The 20,958-nt window shown below is 33.4% G+C and overlaps 1 protein-coding gene across 1 annotated transcript in view; it reads left to right on the top strand.

The window, feature by feature from the left end:
* The window catches only part of SEC24B (SEC24 homolog B, COPII coat complex component), an 85,626-nt gene extending 65,897 nt beyond the window's left edge, over window positions 1–19,729 (top strand). The window contains 10 exon segments of the mRNA XM_074274729.1: window positions 715–838; window positions 6,957–7,115; window positions 7,684–7,857; window positions 8,463–8,573; window positions 11,737–11,912; window positions 12,254–12,391; window positions 12,957–13,061; window positions 16,389–16,481; window positions 18,239–18,342; window positions 18,839–19,729. Of these exon segments, the coding sequence (XP_074130830.1) occupies window positions 715–838; window positions 6,957–7,115; window positions 7,684–7,857; window positions 8,463–8,573; window positions 11,737–11,912; window positions 12,254–12,391; window positions 12,957–13,061; window positions 16,389–16,481; window positions 18,239–18,342; window positions 18,839–18,953 (1,299 nt within the window). The 3' untranslated portion in view covers window positions 18,954–19,729.
* The last annotated feature ends 1,229 nt before the right edge of the window (window positions 19,730–20,958 follow it).

Genomic DNA, 20,958 nt, shown 5'->3' with positions numbered 1-20,958 from the left:
TTTAACTAAGCAGAGATGCTAAAATTGAATGCTCATGACATATTTTTAAGTAGCCATTTACCTAAGATGAATAAAAACATGACGGGATTTTAAAAAATGATAATTTAAACATTTATGCTCTATCCCCATGGGAGGCAAAAGTTGATTTTACACTGGTAAATTTTTTTCAAGAAACAACTGAGGGGAAAAGGGCTTTCTTACTTGTAAGTATAGCAAACTAATTTTCATTTCCAATTCAGTTATCCATTGACCTGCAAAGATAGACACTTTCCAATCTTGTTGAAATTCCTGACGGTTTTCTAGCTAACACAGTTCTTTACTCTTGTACTGATCAAACAACAAATTCATTTTAAGTTTGTAAAATACTTTCTGTCTACCTTGAGCTGAGAAGTCAATTGGTTTGTTATGTTATTATTATGTTTTTGTTATTTTATTCATTGGCCTGGCATTTATAAAATTGTGTGGTTTGGGTATACTTTTTTTTAGTGTTTAGGTTTTTTCCCTTTTTAGGGATCCAATCTGTCTGAAGAAATTAGATGGCCTATCTTTTGACTGATTCCAGTATATGACACTTTGGGGCCAATATCTCCTACTCTATTTGTATTTAAAGTCATTAAGAATCAATATCTTGAGGTAAATGTATCTATTTGCCCAGACTGTTTCTCCTGTGTGTATAAAATGATCTTTTTTAATTTTTTAAATTTTTTGCTAAAGGTTGTGCAACATCTTGGTCCTGCGACAGATTTTTATAAGAAATTGGCATTAGACTGTTCAGGGCAACAGACAGCAGTGGACTTGTTCCTTTTAAGTTCACAGTATTCTGATCTGGCTTCTTTAGGTAAGGTTATATTTTGGTTTAATCTTTCTTATCTTTGCCAATTTTGACATATAATTGAATCTAGACTTTTATAGCTTTTTTTAAAATGTTCTACATTTGGGGAGAGTTTGACATGGGTATGATGGAAGTATTTACTTCATGTAACAAAATTAAGTTCAACAAACATGGAAAATAGTGTGTTCTAGGTGTTTGTGATGTCTAGACAAAAAAAAAAAAAAAAGACAGGCCTTTGAGCTCAAGATGAATAAGCACAAAAGTAAATACAAAATAATTTCAGGAGGAACAGAGGGCTTGCCAATCTTTTGGAAGACCTGAACCTTGAGGAAAATTTGGGACTCTGAGAGGTAGAGGTGAAGACTAGAAAAGTAAGAAGAGGCCATGTCAAGAATTTTAAAAGCCAACAGAGGACTTTATATTTTATCCTGGAATAAGTACAATAGGGACCCACTAAAGAGGATTGAATTAGAGAAGTGACCGTGGTGGAACTTCTATTTTTAATTAAGGAAAATATGTTTGACAGATGAATGGAGTTCCAGCTGGAGTGGGCAGAAACTTAAGTCAGGCTGACCAATCAAAAGACTGTTAGAATAGTATAGGTAGGCCTGCATTAGGATGGTGACAAGTCACAAAGGACAAGGAAGTATACAAAAAAAATGTTTCAGAAAGAAGAAACAACAGGACTTGGCAACTTTTTAAATATGGGTGAAACAGGTATCAAGAATGATACCTAAATACCCTGAATGATTATGGAATAATGGTGCCCTTTATAATTATTAGGAGGTTTAAAAGAGGAAAAAATTTTGAGGAAAGATGGTGAATTCAGTTTTGGATATGCCAATTTCAAAATATCTACAAGACATTCATTTTGAAATGTCCAGTAGGCAGTAAGAATGAGGTCAAGAGAAAGACTTTGAGAATAGGCTACATAGAGACTGGAGGAACAGATGAGATCATTTAGTGAAATCAAATTGAAAGAGAAGAAAGCCTTGGGGAACACTAACAGTCCTGTGACCTGGGTGAAGATCCATCTTAGAAGAGACTGTGAAGAAGTGTCCAGACAGAAGGAAAGAATGAATAGTGTTGCAAAAAAGAGAGAGAGAGAGAAGAATAAGAAATAAGTGAGAGTTACATTGTAGATGATTTTAAATGACAAGTTAAGAATTTTATATTTCATCTAGTGGAAATAGTCAAGATTTATGAATAGGCTAATGAGGTAGGGAAATCTGTTTTAGAAAATCCTTTTCATGAGAGAATGCTTTGAGGTTGGGAATTACTAGAATCAAGGAAGCCAGTCATTGTTCTTTGACTTAACTATTTGAGTAGCATACTAATTTGTTTCCCAGTTTAATGGAGAGAAGGGAGTGGATATGAAAGATGTTAATAAAGCTGCATTCCACTAGGCATGGCATTTACTGTTGGGTAGTCAAGAATGACTCCAAATTGCAAATCTTCATAATCAAAGGAATGCTGGTGCTATAGAAATAGCAATAGATTTGGTAAAGGCAAATGACAAATTCTCATTTGGAATCCATTGTATAATAGGCAATTGGTGAGACGAGGACTGAATATATAAATTTGAGAATCATCTACATAGAAATGATGAGGAGGAGATTAGAGAAGATAATGGGGTCTTAAATGATACCTACACATAGTAGATAAGAAAGGTGGTAATCTAGCAAGGAAGACTGAGCAGGCAAGATATGACTGTTAGAAGGAAAGTCAAGGGGGAAAAAACCAAGTTTCAGGCAAGCTCTGTAGAGATGAACATTTGTTCAGGAGAGTGAGGATGTGGTCAATAACATCAGAAGTTAGAAAAGAGATCAAGGAGAATAAAGACCAAGGAAAGGGTAGTAGGTTTTAACACTTAGTCATTATTAGTAACATTAAAGAACATTTGCTTCAGTTCTGTTGTATCAGTTGTGTAAAGTTTGGCCCTGCCAAGAAAGAACATCTCTTCTTCTGAGACTGGAGCAAAGGAAAAAAACATCATAATGAAAAAAAGGTTTTGAAATATGACTGGAAAGAAGAGTGAATTTATATCAATTTAGAACTGGAAGGGACATCACTTTCATCCAACAATAAAAACGCTCTTCTACAACATCTTCACTAAACATTTTTCCTTCTGCTAGAAGACCTGCAAAAAAGATAGTCAAGCAATAATAATAGTAATAACATGCATTTATATAGTGTTTTAAGGTTTATCACCATCTTACAGATGAGGAAACTGAATCACGTAGGGGTTAAGTGACTTACTCAGTTCACAGCTTTTGAATGTCCAAGTCCCTCAAATCCAAATCTATACTCTATTTACTACCATGGCATCATATTCCATTTATAAGTAGTTCTAATTATTTGGATTTCTCCTCCCCCCCAAAAAAAAAAAAAATCAAGGCTAAATTTGCCTCTTAACAAGCTAAATTTCTGCCCATTACTCCTAGGTCTCTCCTCAGTGTTCAGATGAATAAGTTTATTATCCCTTCTGTATAGAACCCTTCAAATACCTAAAGCCAGTGATCATGTGCTTCCCACAGTCTTCTCATTTCTAATCTAACCATTCCATCCATGTTTCTTTTACCAGTTCCCATGGTGGAATGAACTCAAGGCCCTTCACCATCCTGATTATTCTTTTCTAAAAGCTTTTCCAAACTAAATTCATTCTGAAAGCAGCCATTATCTGCTCCCAAGACAGCTGAGGAAAGCTATCTCCCTCCTTATCCCTGACAGTTCTATCTCTTTTAATGCAGACTGCAATCCTATTAGCTTTTATGGCTTCTCTGGGGCTTGAACACCATAAAAATCTATCAATCTTTTTCACACAAGCTACTCTACAACTATAACTCTGATCTTACTATAATGCTGTGTAATACTTTATATTTATCCATAAAACATTTCATCTTATTAGATTCAATACAGTTTGCTAGACTATCAGAACCCTTTTGCACCCTGTCATTTAGTGTCTTATTTATATACTAGTTTTGTGCTGTTATCTACAGATCTGATGAGCATCTATACCTTTATGTAGGTCATTGATTCAAATGTTAAAACTACATGGGGCCAAATGCAGGTTTTTGGAACACACTATTGGAGCCCTTCCAAATTGATATTGAGTCATTAAAGACTATCCTTCAATTGCAGACTTTTAGCCATTCCCAAATCCATCTCACGATAATTGCCTACAAGAAAGGTGTGACAGACTTTGTGTTTTGTTAAAGCATAGGTAAATTAAACTGACATAATTCTCTTAAGCAATTAATTTAGTAAACCTATCCAAAAAAGGAAAAAAAGGGTAGTCTAGTATAACATGTTTTTTTGCTTAAGTCAAGCTGAATCTTTGGGATACAAAGAAGTTAAGAGCAGCAGGATTCTTTCTTATATTAAAAAAAATTAATGTTTTTACCTCATACATTCCCCAGATATCCAGATATTCCTTCAAACAACTATTTTTGGGGAAGGGACGATGGGAGGGAGAAGAATCTAGCAAAATTAACCATCACAAGAACCAAGTCTGATAATATGTATAGTTTTCTACATCTAAGAGAGGGTCATTTTTCTATTTTTAACTCCAATCCTCCTCCTCCCCCCCACTTCCCCCAAAACAGCAAAGATTCCTTGTTATTTATTCTATCATTGGGAGCAAGAAATTCTAAGTAAGACAATTTGGTAAGCTGCTCTACTTTTAACAGCGAGAATTCCAACAGATGTCTAAATATTGCCCATCCCTCATTCTTATATTACATCTCTATGTGAGGCTTATGATCTGTTTCCTAAACGCGTCTTTCCGCCCAAGTAATGTGTAGTGTGCCAAAATCAATTCTGTGTGTCCCCTATTGTCACCCAAACATTCATTCTCCACCATGCTTTTCCTTTCTTGTTTTTGAATTTCTTTATGTGAATATTCCCAATACCTTTTTGGTGTTATTTTGGTAAATGGTGTAAGATACTGGTTTATGCCCAATTTATACCAGACTGCTTTCCAATTTTCCCAACAATTTTTACCAGATAATGAATTCTTATCCCAAAAACTTAATTCCCTATATTTGTCAAATACATGATTACTACATCTATCTGCTGCTGTATGTTGTGTGTCTGCTCTGTTCTATTAAACTTTCTATTTCTTAGTCAATACCAGAGAGTTTAAGATCTGATATTGCTAAATTGCCTTCCTTTACAGTTTCTTTTTTTCATTTGTTCCTTTAATGTTCCCAACTTTGTTCTTCCAAATGAATGTGTTTTTTCCTAGTTAAGTCAAATAATTTTTTGGTAGTTTAATTGGGATAAGTATTGAATTTTAGTTTATTTCAGGTTAGTTCATTTTTATTTTATTGGCCCTGCCTACCATTGAACAAGAAAACAAAAAGCAAGCAAACCACAAAAAAAAGGTGAAAATACTATGTCATCCACATTCAGTCTCCACAGTCCTCTTTCTGGATGCAGAAAGCTCTCTCCATCCCAAGTCTATTGGAATTGGTCTGAATAACCTCATTGTTGAAAAGAGCCACGTCCATCTGAATTGATCATCGCTTAATCTTGTTGCTGTGTACAATGTACTTTCTCTTGGTTCTACTCACTTCATTTAGCATTAGTTCATGCTAGTCTCTCTAGATCCTTCTGAAATCCTCCTGCTGATCGTTTTTATAGAACAATAATATTCTTTAACATTCTTCAGTTGATGGGCATCCACTCAGTTTCCAGTTTCTTGCCATTACAAAGAAGCCTGCTTCAAATATTTTTGCACTTGTGGGTCCTTTGCCCATTTTTACTTCTTTGAGAGACAGGCCCAAGTAGAGATACTGCTGGATCAAAGGGTATGCCGTTTGATAGCCGTTCGGCATAGTTTCATATTGCTCTCCAGAATGGTTGGATCAGTTCACAACCCCACCAACAATATATTAGTGTCCCAGTGCCCATATCCCCTCCAACATTTATCATTATCTTTTCTATCATCTTAGTCAATCTGAGAGATGTATAGTGATACCTCAGAGTTTTCTTAATTTGCATTTCTCTGATCAGTAGTGACTGAGGGCATTTTTTCATATGATTTCAATAACTTTCTAATTGAGCCTTTGGAATTTCTGATACACTACTACTCCATTTCCACCCACCTGACTTTCCTATTTCTTTTCATTAACTTAGGACCACCCAAACCCAAATTCATTTGATTTCATTCCAACTCTCAGAGATACTTAACCTCCTTGCATTGGGGTCTTTCATTAATTTTATTTGGTGCCTAAACTTAAGGCATTTGAAACCATGGTTTTACTACTGGCTGCTTTCTTAAATTTTACCTCCACTGAAATACTTCTAGATGTTTCGGTTGCTGTTCCTTTATTGTTTCTGCTCTTTATGATACCAAGTTTGATGATTGAATATACTTAGGCTTCTTTTCCCTTCCTTTTTGGTGATTTATTATTTTATAAAGATACCAGGCAAATTACATCCTTACTAGATGGTAATAGCAGTGCTCTAGTCTCCAGCCAGGAACCCTCTTTTTTTTGCCAATTGTTTACTTCCCAGTCAGTTTTTTCTTGCCTTCAATGAATAATAATGGGGAAAACACCATCTGGGTCTCTATGGTCTTCACTTTATTGCATAAGATTTTTTATTGCACTATACTTAATCTCTAGTAATATGAAAATAAAAATTAAATGGATTCCTGCTTTCATGTAGTTTATATTATACTACAGTATTATTTGTGTCCGTATGAATCTTAAAAAGTGTATAGTAAACCATTTTGACAAGTTTTGAAGGATTCTCTGTTACTCTCTAGGAAGTTAGCAAGACCTCTCTTTCATTTCATATCAATAAAATAGCTCTCGCTACAGAGCAAATTCGGGAAGAATAAAACAATTGCCATGCTACTAAGAGAAATCAGCTAAGATTCACCCTTGATTGTCTGCATTGTGTTTCAGTAAATTTAATTATTGCCCTGTTTCATTGAGATTTTATATGTTTAGATTATGTATATTTTATTCAACCTAACCTAAGTTTCTTATTTTATCTATACTAACCATTTATCTTTAAAATTATTTTCAATGCTGAAATCTAGCATATTGTCAAGTTATAAACAAAAAAAGTTTGGATTCTGCATCTATAAATTGTTATATTTTTCTTTTCTAAGCTTGCATGTCCAAGTATTCTGCAGGTTGCATCTATTATTATCCATCTTTTCATCATACCCACAATCCTTCACAAGCAGAAAAATTGCAAAAAGATCTAAAACGTTATCTCACAAGAAAAATTGGATTTGAAGCAGTCATGAGAATAAGGTGTACAAAAGGTAAAAAGAATTGAACTTGAATTGCTACTTGTTCAAATGAAATGGCTTAATTTATGAATGTTGTTACCCAGAAAATAAGTTGTATATCATCTAACTAGTGAACTTTCAAGATGTACAGTTTTCTGGCTTATATAATGACTATTGTGTAATTGATGTCAAATATTTGTTGAAACTTTTTAAAAAATAAGCAAAATAATTGTTCTGCTTTATTAAAGGATAAAATTAAAACAGAAATCAGAGTGGCATAAGGGTAGAAACAAGGAAGGAAACCCTTAAATGAAACTGTGTTTAAAATGTTATGATAAGGCATCTCCAATTTACATTTACTTCCTTATATTTAGCCCCAATCATATAAAATAAAATACCATTGAGATCATGGGTAGAAATGAACAAATTAATAGTCTTTGTCTTATTTAAAACTTAAATGAAATATTTTAATCATTGTTTGAGATCCCTTCCTCTCTCACCTTCCTATTTCATCTCATTCCACAATACATAATAAGTGCACTTATAAAGTAAATTTTAAAGGTCTTCCTCACTAACTTAAATCTGAATTTCTGCATCTTAGGTCTTTCAATACACACTTTCCATGGAAATTTTTTCGTTCGATCTACTGATTTGCTTTCCCTTGCCAACATCAACCCTGATGCTGGATTTGCAGTACAGATGTCAATTGAAGAAAATCTGACAGATACTTCTCTAGTGTGTTTTCAGACTGCTCTACTATATACCTCAAGCAAAGGTAATTTAAGTAGAACTCAGTAAAGCTTTCTAGAGCACTTACTGTTCTTATTTGAGAGAGAAGACTTTAGTGTTAAATAATGAATTTATATTTAAGTATATTTTAACTACTTAAAAATTTCAATTTACTCTTCTCCCTTCCTCCTTCCCTCCCCCCCAAACCTTTTCAACAATATAGTGCTTCAGGAAAGAGTATTTAGGAACAAATGTTTTGTTACGTGGCATGCAGAATTTCCTCAATGTTGTGTTTTTGGCATTATCTCTATTAATAAGAATTCTGCCCTATTCTTACACAAATCTCTTGCACTGAAGTTTTTTATTAAAAAGTACATTATTGAAGTAGTTGATTCTTCTGCCATTTTACCAAATGTGACATATTTCTACTTAGCTAAAATCACCTACTTCTTAATCTTAACATTATTCCTACAAAAAGCCTGATCCAGATTTGCAACCTTGGTATATAATGTGTTAATGGTTTGTTTAATAAAATTTAATTGTTTGCTTTTTTTTTTTTCTCAAACTTTTTAATTGAATCTTTGTTAGGCAACTAAAATTTTCCGGTTTTGTCTTTTATTCTAATGTATATTTATTAATCACTTTGTTTAGGTGAGCGGAGAATTCGGGTACACACTCTTTGTTTGCCAGTAGTGAGTTCATTGGCAGATGTTTATGCAGGAGTAGATGTACAAGCAGTCATCTGCCTTTTAGCAAATATGGGTGAGTACAAGGCTGGAAGATGTTTGCTGTCCCATAAGTCATAATAATAAGCTATGTGTTTTATCCCAAACCTATTTTAAATTTACATTTAGTTTGAAAAGTCTTTGATAAATTTCAATCCAGTTTTCTGGAATAAGTTTACAATCCATCCAATAAATGTTTTCATATATCTCAATGAGTATTGTTACTTTCCTTCAGCATCAGAGAAAAATTAGCCTATGTTTATTACAACTGAAAAAAAAATCAATATTATTACTTCATAAAAAAACACCAATTCTGTCATATCTGATTTCAAATTGAGCATATAATTGCTCATTTTTCCAGCTTCAGAACACCTGATATTTGTAGTTCAGTTTTTGCTTATCTATTATATTTGCTATTTCAGAATAAAGCATATTTTAAAATGATTATCTGATATTATGGGTATAAGATGGAGGTAGAGACTTAAGAAGACCTGGATAGATGGTAATTATCAATAAAGTGAAAGCGCTCTGAGTCAGTAATGTGATGATGGCATCCAAAAACACTAATGAGATCTTGGACTACATTAATGAAAGGCATAGCTTCTAGAAATAAGAAGGTGGTAATCCCACTGTCATCTATAACATAATGTTCAAATCTGAATGCCAGATTTTTAAGGATATCAATCCAAATGACGAAGAGCCTTTAGCCCATGTCATGAGAATTAGTTTAAGGTACTGAGGATATTTGGCCTAGAAAGAGGAGTGAAAGAGGAAAGAGAGACATGAATAGCTATCTTCAACTTTAGTTGAACTAACCAGAACTACCATTAGAAAAATACCATCCCTTGCCCCACAATGTGTCTTTGCCTTTAGGGCAGGCTTTAGACTTAGAGCAAAAACTAGAATCCTTTGGTTTTGATGGGACCAACAAGTCACACAGGATGAGCAGGCTTGGATGGATTGTGATTTGTATGAAATATCCTTGAATTTTCTTTTTCCCCATCTTTACCTATCTTCCAAATTTCTCATGACATAAAAAAAGTTAAGAATATTTAACCCGTTTAGTCTTTCTCTTTAACCTCTTAATACCATGGCAACTCACCCAAATTCCTTTCCTGTCTTTCACTAACATCTTATGTTTTTTGGGGGGAGGGACATTTGTTACTTTATGTTACATCATCCTATCAACTAACCGCTTTCTCCTTCAGGTCAAGCTTTTCACTTTCTGGAGCTTCTCTGTAATCTTTTTCTCCTCTTACTTCCACAGGACCTTCTTCAAATTGAATCCTTCTACTTTAGGTCTAATCCTTCTTTTCATGACTTTCTCTTTAGAATCTTCTTGAACTTCAGTTTGCATCCTCTTCATCCTTCTGCCTTAGTCTTTCTCATTAACTCTTCATGTCATCCCAAATTTCTCTTCCCTAACTCTCCTATTCCAAAGACCTCCAAACCACTTTTATAATTTCTTACTACTTAACACAGATTGTTTTTCTTATTTCCTCTACCCAGCTTTCACTTCAGGACCCAAAATAAAAATGTGATATTACAAACAATGTGAAAGAATAGTCTAATACATAGACTATAACAGAATAGACAGGTGTACAGTGAATTGGACCAGGGATTGACTACAAGATATTGTCTGACTTATTTACATTTGGGAAATTGCTTTTTTAATTCATTGAGTCTAAGTTGCCCATTGCCACATGTTAAAAATACACTCGACACTGAAGATTAGATTTTAAAGAAAATTTGTTAAGAAGAATCCTAAAGAATCATCTTAACATTTCTGGCCAGAAATAGGCTCCACTCCTCTTCAGCAAGAGGAAGCCCTGAGCACAGAACCAAGAAAAGCTTTATACTTGTTAGTTTAGTACAGCCCTTCCCTTCAGAGACTGGATTGGTTCATTCCCTTCCAGGTTACAGTCTTTCTGATATGTCCACTATATGTTTCCCTCTAAATATGTATAAGCATGTCCCCCTCCCTCATCATACATTCCATGTTCAAAAATGGTAGAAAACTCTTCCTACAGAGTGTGTTATTTAATATTCAATTAGCCTATTAGGCAGATGCAATAGTGATTTGGTCAAGTCAGATCATTGACCCCAACTAGTTAGGGCTATATTGGCTATAAAGTTTGTTGTTTCTCAAAGCCACAAGACTCTTTCTGATTGGCTGAATCCACCTGTACCTTCCTAGCCTTCCAATTCCTTGTTTGCTCAAGGATTTTGAGAGATTTAAGCTTAATCAGTCTGTGGAATCTTAATCTTCCTTAACCCCTCACATTTTGAAAACCTGTCAATGGTACCTACACTACCTTGAAACTTACAACACTCTGGAAACCCAACTTTTCAGTATTTCTCACACAGAGAAGCCCAGTGTTGTCATGGGCTCAGTAATTTCTTAGGAGTAGCCTTAGTACAAAGGACGGAGTAGAGAGATTTAGAGTCAAAGGATCTGCATCAAATTCCAACTCAGCCATATTCTAACTCTTAAGAAAGTGGACAAATCAGTTAACCTCTCTATAGGCCTCAGTTTCTTCACAATAGGGGGTTGGTCTCCATGATCCCTAACATCCTTTCAAACATAAATGCTATGATCAGATGATCCTGTGATTTCACCAGTTTTATGTAAGCATGAAATGGCATCTTATGTACTATGTTGGTACCTGGTGATATTAAGAGAAGCAGAGGAAGAATTAGGAGAGATGGAAAAGAATAACACAGGATACAGATCACAGGAATTCTAACTTATATGCACAGTAATGAGAGTACTAATAACTAAAACCTAAGTCTTTCTGACCTCAGTCCCTTTTCTGCAAAATGTGTACCTAGGTGGTCTTGAGAATAAACAAGATAATCTCTTTGTAAACCTTAAAGTGTGTTGTAAGCTAGAAGTAATAGTATGAGTGATATTCATGTCATTTCCTTTATGGTATTGGAAAATACCTTTAAGCATTTTTTCTCCTGAATTGACTAACTATTTTTGAAATTGAGAAGAATTCATGTAAGAAAACCCCAGAAAACCTATCTTTGGACTTGAGAATTGTTTTTGTTCTATTTTTTTAGTTGAAATCCTCATAAATCTGTTTTTATTCATTCTCTAAACACCTTGTGAGTTTCTTCCACTTCTTACCATGTATCTCCTTTCAGCGCTTTCTGTCCTTGGGACTGCTACTCATGTCGTCTCTCCACTTTTCCAGCTGTGGATCGATCAATTTCATCAAGTTTATCAGATGCAAGAGATGCCTTAGTGAATGCTGTGGTGGATTCCCTCTCTGCATACAGCCAGACCTCTTCCACTTCACAGCAGTCTGCTTTAATAGCTCCCACCTCCCTCAAGCTATTTCCTCTGTATGTTTTGGCACTTCTTAAGCAGGTATTTCGTCTTACATTGTTAGACTTAAGTTGTGTTTTTATTTCCAGAAATTCAAACAAGCTCTAGAGGATAAAAATATAAAGTGTAAGATACTTCCGTGTTTTAGGAGCTTTGTGGAGCTCCTATTCCTATAGGTGAAGAATTAGGGAACCCTGATGAATGATTACACATATATGATTATCTGCAACTATCAGTTTTGCTTCTGTAAATCTATCTGTGTGTATAACTCATTTTTAATAGATACTTCCTAACCATAAAATAATCTAGTTTTTTTTTTTAATTTGAATATCTTTTAATTTTAATTTAACTAGTTTTTTAATTTACCTTGTTTTTCCTCATAGAAAGCATTTAGAACTGGTACTAGCACCCGCCTAGATGATCGTGTGTTTGCCATGTGCCAGATGAAGTGTCAGCCACTTGTTCATCTGATGAAAATTATTCATCCCAATCTGTATAGAATAGACAAACTGACTGATGAGGTACAAATTCTCTTTTGTTTCAAATTAAGTTCATTTTCTCCTGCAGCCAAGAACATGTTTGGCTGTCTGTCTGTCCTCTTTGTTGTTTGCATCCTTTTTTTGGGGGGTGGGAGGGGTAACAATTGTAAAGATTATATGATGCTCTGTCCTAAAGAAGTTCCATAAGCACTCTTGTTTAGAACTCATTGAAACTATAATAAAAATGTTGTGATACTAGCTAAAAGAATTAAGTTCATAGAATTTTGGAGAATTCGCCATATGCCTAGGATTTTTGTTATATCATTTCGAACTATGATTATCCCATCCAGCAAAATCAGGATATGATCTCATTGTTTCACCATTTCAAAAATTATATTCTCAAGTATCTCCTTTTACTAGAGAAATATGGCTGAAAGGGTAGAGCCCAAAGTTAATTGTGATAGACTTAAAATACTTACTTAAAACAGACTTGTGAAAAAAAAATTTAGTTTTTAAAATTTTTTAAGTATTTCAACAAAGTCAGTGGCTATTAGTTTGGTGATGTTAGCATAAGCTTATTGGTACCATTTCTATATTTTCCTTAAAGGGTGCAGTACATGTTAACGATAGAATAGTGTCTCAGCCACCTCTTCAAAAACTGTCTGCAGAGAAGCTAACAAGAGAGGGCGCCTTCCTTATGGATGCTGGTTCCGTAAGTTGACCTAATGTTTAATTTCATTTTGTATTAGCCAAAGTTTTTGATTAAAGAATCTTCATTAGGGGACGTTAGTTTCTTTCTTGAATAGTCTTTTTAAAATAATAAGAGTTTATATAGTATTGACTTCTGGATTTCACATAACTCAATTATATATACTAATGACTTTATATAGTACTTAACATTTTGAACTTTAGTTAAAACTTGTTATGCTGTTTGTTTTTCTTCCCAGGTTATTTTTACCTTTCAAATCCAATTCTCCCTATGCAACAAGAGAACTGTTTGGTTCTGCACACATATATTGTATCTAGGATATACTATAACATATTTAACATGTATAAGAATCTAAGAGAGGCGGGTGGAGGGAGGGAAGGGAAAAGTCGGAACAGAAGTGAGTGCAAGGGATAATATTGTAAAAAATTACCCATGCATATGTTCTATCAATAAAAAGTTATAATAAAAAAAAATTGTTATGCGACATGCAAGATCCACTGATATTGTAAGACTTTTTTCCTTCTCCACCCCGCTACTCCCATCCCATTTAACTTTTTTAAACAAAAAGCAACCTTCACAAAAATCTTTAGTTGCATTTAGTGTTTTAAAATTATACTTTGATTGTAATTTGATTAAAGCATACTTTGTGTGGTTTCTGTGATGTCCATGTAAAATATCCTCATAAACTTAACAACTACCAAACATTTTCCCTGCTAATGATTACTTAACTTTTCTTAGTCTTTTTCTGTCATATAGCATAGATATGACATGTTTCAGGTATCATAATCAAACTTGAATTTATAATTTTATTTCCAATAATTAATGCTGGTCACTTGGGATGGGATAAGAGAAAGTCCTAACCATATTTCATTTCTCATAGAAAATTATGAAAACAGAATCTCTCCAAATCCCTTCCAAAAATAGTCTAATTCCTTTTGAAATTTAATGAGATACTATCATTTAAGCCTCCCCTATAGAAAGAAAGTATCCAAGTAAATGAACTTTTCTTAAATCCTATCCATGAGATCAGTGTCATTGTGGCTTATAATTATCGTGAGGTGTTTTATTCTTTTGTGGCGTGGTGGGGGGTTTTTTGTTTGTTTTTGTTTTTAGCAGAAATGTTATTTGGGCATGTTAATGAAACATTTTTTATGCCTGGTGCTGATCAGTGATATAATTCTACCAAAAAAAAAAAAAAAAAAAAGACCACAGTAAACTTACTAAATCCATAAAACCCTGCTTTATATAAAATTGGATATTTTCATGAAACATTAATAGTAATCATTTCCTTAGACTTACTGTCTAGAAATATGCCTTTACTAAATCTAAGAAATAATTCATAAGGTTTCATCTCAGATCCTGCAGATTAGCAAAGATGAGAGGAGGCAATATTGGAAGGGTTGTGGGAAAATGACTTGTACATTGTTTCTGGAGTTGTGAATCAGGATAAATCTGTTTTAGGAAGCAATTTGGAATTATGCAAATAATGTGCAAGTAAATATTCAAATAAACCTTTTGACTCAAAGATGTTATTACTTATACATCAAGGACTTGAAAAGGTTAAGTTCCCATAATCCACCAAAATATTTATAGCCACATATTTTGTAATAGCAAGGAATATGGAACAAAATATATATATCCTTGGTTTGAAAATGATTAAACAAATTGTCCCACTGCCTGCCATCTATGGGAGGAGGTGGAGAGGAGGGAAAATTCGGAATAAGTAGAGTGCAAGGGATAATGTTGTAAAAAATTACCCATACATATGTACTGTCAAAAAAAAAAAAAGGTTATAATTATAAAATTAATTTTTAAAAATGTTTTTTAAAAACTCCCAAATAGATTGCAATGGAATAAATATTACTGGATATGACGTATACAGAGAAGCTGGAAAGATCTACATGAAACTGATACAGAATGGGAAATGAATAGAGCCAGGAAAACAATATATACAATGACTACAACAGTGTAAATGGAAAAAAACAACATCCCCCCCCCAAAAAAAAAAAAGTCAAAAGTGAATGTTGCAGAATTATAAAGAGCAATCCTGTCTCGAAATAAGAGATACAGGAAGATACTCCCATTTCTTTCCCTTTGCTGAGTTAGGAGATCCATAGGGTTACACATTACACATATTTTCAGACTTCTTTGATATTTTGATGACTTTGCTCTTTTTTCCCCCCCTTTAAAAAATAGAGTATGGAGGCAGCTAGTTGGTGCAATGGATAGAGCACCAGTCCTGAAGTCAGGAGTAACTGAGTTCAAATCTGGCCTCAAATACTTAACACTTCTTAGCTGTGTGACTTTCCCTGGGCAAGTGACTTCACTTAGCCCCAATTGCCTCAGCAAAAAATAAAAATAGAGTATGTTATAGGATAACTTAGAGTATGTTATGAGACCTTGAGGGAAATGTGATGTAAAAAGCAAAATATAGGGGCAGCTAAGTGGTGCAGTGGATAGAGCACCAGTCCTGAAGTCAGGAGTAAATCTGGATTCAGACACTTAACACTTCCTAGCTGTGTGATACTGGGCAAGTCAGTTTATCTCAATTGCCTCAGCAAAAAAAAAAAAAAAAAAGGGATAAAACTTTAATTTTTTTAAAAAAGGAAATCATAGGATAATAGATTTGAAGCTAGAAAGAATCTTAGAAACTGTAAAGTTCTATATATTCATTTTAACAGAGAAACTGAGGCCCCATAGAGGTTACAAATGATTTATTCAGGTTTTATATATGTAGTGTCAAAGCCTAGATTTTCAAACTCTATTGCATAACTCCTAATTCAATGTTTTTTTTGTTTATGTAGTACTATTACCTATTATCTTGTCCTTTTTTATTTGAACATTAGTTGCTATTTGCTGCTTTCAAAAATCCTGGTGCCTTTTTCCCTCTAGAAATAACTAAGTATTTCAGTAGATAGAGTATTGGGCCTGGAGTCAAGAAGATCTGAGATAAAATTTTGCCTCAGATACTTACTATGTGACGCTGGGCAAATCACTTAACCTCTCCCCCCTACCACAGTTCCCTCATCTCTAAAATGAGTATTATAATAATAGCACCCACCTCACAGGGTTGTTGTGAGACTCAAATGAGATACTCTGCAAATCTTTAATACTATATATGTGTTAGCTGTTATTAAATCAAGAATTCTAGATTATTGAAAATCATGCAACTGACAGTTTAATGGTATAAAGGCGCCCAACTATTTCAGTGTTTTGGTTTTCTTTTGAGTTAAGTAGCCCAATATGATCTCTTTTGTGTCTGCTAATCTGTAGGAAATCATGGGAGATTTTCTTTTAAATAATAAAAGCTTTAATTTATTTTTATTTTAGATTATTTACATCTGGATTGGAAAAAGCTGTGACAGTAACTTCATAAAAGATGTGCTCGGTTACCCAAACTATGCATCAGTACCACAGAAACTGGTGAACAGATTTTATACAATCTACATACATATTTCTTAAATTGTCTAGCTTTGGGCAGTAATAAATGGAACACCTTAGAGTTGACATTTTAAATATAGCTTTGGGAAGCATATAAACCTCTAAACTTGTAACAACATTAGGGAAACAAGTAAACACTTGTAATTTTTATGATTAAAATTAATGTATTTTCATTTTGCTAGCTAGGTACTTATACTTAAAATCATTTCATATATAAGTTAATATTGGAAAATAACTTATTTTTATTATCTTTTTCAACAACAACCAAAAAAAACCCTCTAAACATAATCTTACAATTTTACTATTGACCACTGTAGATATTAAGAACTGAGGGGAAGTATATATATTTAAAAGTATAGTACTAAATGGACTTACATTGGAGTAATAATTATAGAACCAGTGATCCACATTAGATCTTTCCTTGACAAAATCATCATCTTTGTCATCAGAGATAGATATAAAGAGTTTCTAATACTAACTCACCCTTTCCCCAAACAACCTCTGGATGATTATTTTAAGAGTAGGTAGCAAAATTTAGATCTCTGAAAATAAGAGAATCAAGTTTAGGATGCAGATTGTTTTTCCATCTTTCCTGCAATTGTGGGAACACCCTACACTTCTATTCACTCTTAAACCAAAACACTCCAGTTTGGGAGAAGCCAATTCTGTGGCAGCATTTGGTTCTATTAGAATTATATAAATAATAGTTAACTATCTATTGACATATTCAGTATTCAAGTCCATTTAAAATAAATATGATTAATGAAGGGATATTGAACATGCTTTTTACATATTCTCATTTTTTAAGCTGAAGTCTTTTGAATGTATTCCTTTAATTTTGTTAATATAACAACATGTAGTAGGATAGTTTGTCATGGTTATTTATAAAGTTTAAACTTTTCATTAATGACAATATCCCCCTCATGTCTACTATAAGCAATAAGCAATAGAAATATAAGCCTTAAGTAGAAATAAAGTAATTATTTCTATTTGCAAGTAAGCACTGTATGAGTGGTTTTTTTAAATTTTATCTACAGTATATTGACCTGAGAAATGAGGCTGTCATGTTTCTACCAGCCAAAACTCAATATTTCTGCATCTTTAATTTCAAAATTCTAAATTTAAGGAAAAAATTTTTTACTACTTCAAATAGTGGTAAATGGATCTGTCATTCAGGATTAGCTTCCGTAGATGGCCATATATCAAGATTTATGCCTTTAGGGGCAGCTAGGTGGCGCAGTGGATAGAGCACCAGCCCTGAATTCAGGAGGACCCGAGTTCAAATGTGGTCTCAGACACTTAACACTTCCTAGCTGTGTGACCCTGGGCAAGTCACTTAACCCCAGCCCAGCCTCAAAAAAAAAAAAAAAAAAAGATTTATGCCTTTTTACAAAGAAAGATGGTCCAAAAAAGTTTCAGTGGCATACTAATTTCAGTAATAGAATGGTCAATTAAACTCAGACACTTAACACTTCCTAGCTGTGTGACCCTGGGCAAGTAACTTAACCCCAGCCCAGCCTCAAAAAAAAAAATTTGCCTTTTTACAAAGAAAGATGATCCAAAAAAGTTTCAGTGGCATACTAATTTCAGTAATAGAATGGTCAATTAAACTTATTTATGTAAAATTTAGCATTCTTCATTTTTCTGGTGCTTTTCTTTTAATATATATATAAATTTCAACAGTTCTATTAAAGCCCTTGTGAAAAGAGGTAACATTCTTATTTCATCTTTTGACCTAGACACATCTTCCAGAATTAGATACACTTTCTTCAGAAAGAACCAGGTCCTTTCTTTCCTGGCTTAGAGACAACAGGCCATTGAGTCCAGTTCTTCATGTAGTAAAGTAAGTATTCATAATTTTATTGAGGAATTCACAATTTCTTATTTTAAATGATAGCAAGAATAGTAGATTCAGCAGTCTCTTTTTAGTTTCAATTCAACTTACAATCAACATCCTCAATCCTTAATGGAGAAACTAATACTACTTTGAGGATTTAATATTTACTTCCCTAGCAGAAATCCTGTTCCAGTCTTGCATTATTGTATGAAATGAACCAAATCCTCAGCTCTTGTATCACAGAGCCCAACCTTTGACATCTTGCTGAAATGGAAGGGTCTTTATGAGCCCAGTGAGGGAGTCTTTCTTTTACCCACATACTGGCTTAGCTAAGATCAGAAAAGGTAGACATTGGTTTAGCCACTGGATGAATCTTCAGGTGGGAGGGAGGGGTTGTCATCTGTCTTGATGATAGGGATAAATCTTGAAGTGCATGCACATGACCTCTATTTGAGACCATCTATTAATTACTCCAATTAATGGTTTTTCTTTCCCTTTTCAGAGATGAGAGTCCCGCCAAGACAGACTTTTTCCAGCACTTAGTTGAAGACCGGACAGAGGCTGCATTTTCTTACTATGAATTTTTGCTTCATGTTCAACAGCAGATTTGTAAATGAAATGGAACCAAAGAAGAAGAAAAGCATCCATGACTTTTGAGACAAGCATAACCTGTCAGAGAAGCACATGGGAAATTTGGAAAGAAAGCATTTGCAATATGCACCCCATCATTTCTGAAGCTTTGACAGTTAAAAATGAAGAATTATCTTCTAAAAGAACTTGGCCAGTTTATTTCAGCCTAAATTAAAAGATAGTAATGATGATGCTCTTTCACTAACTACATTTTGAATTGGTTTATACACATTTCCAATAGTGCAGCAGTATGGTCCTATAAATTGCAAGCTGGCAAATTTATGTAGCTATGTGGAATGATATTTCGTAATGTAAAATTAGATAAATCCTTTTTCTTACATTTAATAGAATATTTCCGAACTTAAACTCTGACAAGAGATGCCAAAGGGCAATGGTACCAGGTTATTTGTTTATATGAATTACTTTTTAACAAGGAATGATTCGTATTCATTAAATGGATTCACCATTTTCCCAGTGAAGACTATAGAATTTCAATACATGAACTGTAGAAATAAAATATATAGTGTACATAAATGTTACATTTGTAAAGAAATGTAAAAATGTAACTACAGAATATGAATTGCTAAAAATGTGCTACATTGTTGGATGTTTGATGACAAATCTTTTGTCCCAGTTAGAGAATGAGGTTGACTAATACATATTAAGAATGGAGTCCACATAAGAAACACTCTTTGTAATTCTGTTAAATCTTTTATGTGGAATTATTTATGATCACCTTACTAATTAAAGATATTTTGCTTGATTGTGTGTATTTTTTAACTGAAATTTTTACATGTTCGAGATATAGCATGTGGGAAATAATATGGTGAATTTTATATTCTATTTGTCAGTATATTTTCACTGATTTCTAAGTATCATTATGTGTTCAGTTTCTCACCAAATAACTTTTCAAAAGAGGGCTAATTATTGTTAGTGTCATCACTTATCTCACTGTTCCAGTAAAAGAAATGTTCTCAACCATCACATTGCTTTAACTTTAAATAAGTTTTCAGAAATGACATGTTCAGTCAGTTTTACTGATTTAATAGAAGTACTTGAATTTTTATAGTGCCTTCACTCATTCTGAAAGAAATGCTTCAAGAACAGTTTAGTTTTTCATTAAAAAATTAATGATCTATTATAAGTGAATTGAGATTAAAGATTATTACTCTATGTAAATCATAGATTAGACTATAAAAGGGCAAGGGTGCTCAGTACATATGTATCCAAATGCCTCATTTTATAGTTAAGTAAACTGTCCCAATGAAATAAATCATCACCTACCCTAGACATTTTTTCTTGAAAAGTTGAACAATAAAAATAATTCTCAAAATTGCCTCTTCGCTTTTCAAATTTTAGTCATTATACTGCCTTACAAACAGAAATGTGAAGAGAATGCAGATAAAGTCATAGTTTCAAAAATGATATATTTACATTTTGCTTGGAAAGTTGGCAACTGAATATTCCCTTGCTTCTTTAGCACCTTCTTAGTATGAGAATTGTGGCATCTTATCTCAAGCACCAAACTTTCCCTGTTAGGCTAATTTGTAACTGAATAATTATTAATTTTTTAAAAATTCTTTATTCATAGCAAAATGGACTATACAAAGAATTTTCTATAAAACTAAAAAAGAGGAGTCTCACTCTGAGCCTGGCACTCTCTCCACTATATCACTTAGCTGCCCTATCATATGAATAATGGATATCATATTTCTTGCGTTTTCAATAAGAGGGAGAGAGAATTTGGAAATCATAATTTTAAAATAATATTAAACTGATAGAAATGTCTAGTAAAAGTTGAGAAAACAGGTCCTCAGGCAATAGGCCAAGACTAAGATTAGAATTTTATTTTTTTTTAATTTCATAATTATAATTTTTTTTGACAGTACATATGCATGAGTAATTTTTTTTATAACATTATCCCTTGTATTCATTTTTCCAAATTTTCTACTCCCTCCCCTAGATGACAGGCAATCCCATACATTTTACATG

The sequence above is a fragment of the Sminthopsis crassicaudata genome, chromosome 6 (assembly GCF_048593235.1).
Source record: "Sminthopsis crassicaudata isolate SCR6 chromosome 6, ASM4859323v1, whole genome shotgun sequence".
Taxonomy (NCBI): Eukaryota; Metazoa; Chordata; class Mammalia; order Dasyuromorphia; family Dasyuridae; genus Sminthopsis; species Sminthopsis crassicaudata.
This window is presented reverse-complemented; position numbering and strand designations above follow the sequence as displayed.